The 1663-nt window shown below is 38.5% G+C and overlaps 1 protein-coding gene across 2 annotated transcripts; it reads left to right on the top strand.

Annotated features, from left to right (window-relative positions):
* Window positions 1-248: 248 nt before the first annotated feature.
* olf186-M (Ki-ras-induced actin-interacting protein-IP3R-interacting domain olf186-M) lies at window positions 249-1633 on the top strand. 2 transcript variants are annotated; one of them, XM_011310869.1, is made up of 3 exons: window positions 249-675; window positions 859-926; window positions 1209-1325. In XM_011310869.1, exons 1-3 carry the CDS (start codon window positions 354-356, stop codon window positions 1236-1238), a joined length of 420 nt encoding a protein of 139 aa, XP_011309171.1. In that variant the 5' UTR covers window positions 249-353; the 3' UTR covers window positions 1239-1325. The 2 variants fall into 2 exon arrangements, with proteins under 2 accessions (XP_011309171.1, XP_011309170.1); XM_011310868.1 differs by lacking the exon at window positions 859-926 and having other exon boundaries at window positions 255-675; window positions 1209-1633.
* Window positions 1634-1663: the final 30 nt, after the last annotated feature.

The raw sequence follows: 1663 nt of genomic DNA, 5'->3' as shown, positions 1-1663 counted from the left end.
TTACAGAATTGGTTGTAGATAAATTGTGTGTTAAGAATTTGGAAAGACTTTGTTGTAGCTTCCGACGGTTGAAAATAGTAACTTTCATAATCGAGAGTGAAAACAATCCGACATTGCCTACGTGACAGATTTCCGATTACTCAAATCGTTGAGAAACACGAACGTCTTGATTATTTCTTCTCTCGCACGCGAATAATTTTTTTCCTCATCCTGAGACGGGAAATTCATTTCCTCCATGTGAAATGTACACGCGTGAGGAAATATTAGGTTTACGTCAAGAATTGTGACTATTTCGATCGAGCTAAAAACAAAAAGCTTTTGTACTTGGAGTATCCATAAATAAGCCTTTGCAAATGGAGTTTTCTATAATTTTCAGCCCCGGTTCACACAGCAGATTAATGAGAGACCCAAGTTTGCAATCTGACAGCAGTCATTGCAGTAGTGTCGAGAGTCTTCTAGAACTTCGTCGCGCTGATCCGGAGGCTATTCTCCTTGGTCTTGGATTCGGTGGATGTCCAAAGGCGTTCCAGGACAATGGACCACTCTCACGAATTCCCAAAAGATTTCTCCAGCCATCGAAATTGAAGGGCATTGCACTCGACGATTTCGTCAGACAGCAGCAGGAAACCACCGAATCAATAGATTCAGCCTCATTAGGCTATCGTGGACTGACTGGTAATATTTCATCTTTTGTTCTTATTTAAGTACCAATAATGCTCCTGTTCGAGAATTTTCAAATCACCTAATACAGACCGAAGAGGGGGAAATATGTCACGACTTAAGAGACATGTAATAAATTTGTCTGACTAATCCTGCAAATAATGATTTGTAAGCTATGTATTGATGTGAATTTTATAGGTAGCAACGACACGCTGAGCGTGCCGAAACGCGTATCACATCGTAGATATTCCGGGCCTAGTGACTTAGTAAGTCCATGCTGCGATTCAGAAGTTTTAGTCTAACACTGTATGAATAAATACTGTGTTTCACCATTTTTTTTTCGGTTGCGTCTATTCTGAAACTGAACTGAACACTATTTTTAATCGTGTGCGTTCGTTTCAGGAGGCACTTCTATTGACGTATTATTTCCTTACTTTCGTGCATGTCAATTGTACTGAATAATGGTTCTTTTCATGTATTTGAATTAATATTTCCGTCCAGAATGCAATTCAATGCTCGTCATAATGGAGTTTTTATGTTTTCATTAGGATCACCATATGTGGCTCCATCGGAAATAGTTCAGAAGATTATGGAACGTTTACGTGAACATGAGAGTCATGAATTCGATGCGTACACGGCATACAATTTCGAAACTTGTACCGCAACTCCAGTGCAGCAAAGTGGACTCTCAGTATTATCACCGGATAATCGGCAGTTTTTAGACAGACAGCGATCCAAGAGCCCTGACATTTGTAAAAAACGTATGATCATAGGTGAGCTTCAACTAGTCGTTATGAATTCATATGACGTTTGTAATTCAGGGTCTTGGTGAGATCCAACTTCTTCAACAGTTGTGAGTCTCTCTTATTTGAATACATTGTTACCATTATTTCTTAATGCTACAAATAATATTATAACAATTCAAATAGTTTCTACATTAGTTTCATTGAATTATTGTCGCTGTTAGAAATATTTTTTCATAGCGTTCACTTTTCGTGGGAAC

The sequence above is a fragment of the Fopius arisanus genome, unplaced genomic scaffold (assembly GCF_000806365.1).
Source record: "Fopius arisanus strain USDA-PBARC FA_bdor unplaced genomic scaffold, ASM80636v1 scaffold00079, whole genome shotgun sequence".
In the NCBI taxonomy this organism is placed as follows: domain Eukaryota; kingdom Metazoa; phylum Arthropoda; class Insecta; order Hymenoptera; family Braconidae; genus Fopius; species Fopius arisanus.
This window is presented reverse-complemented; position numbering and strand designations above follow the sequence as displayed.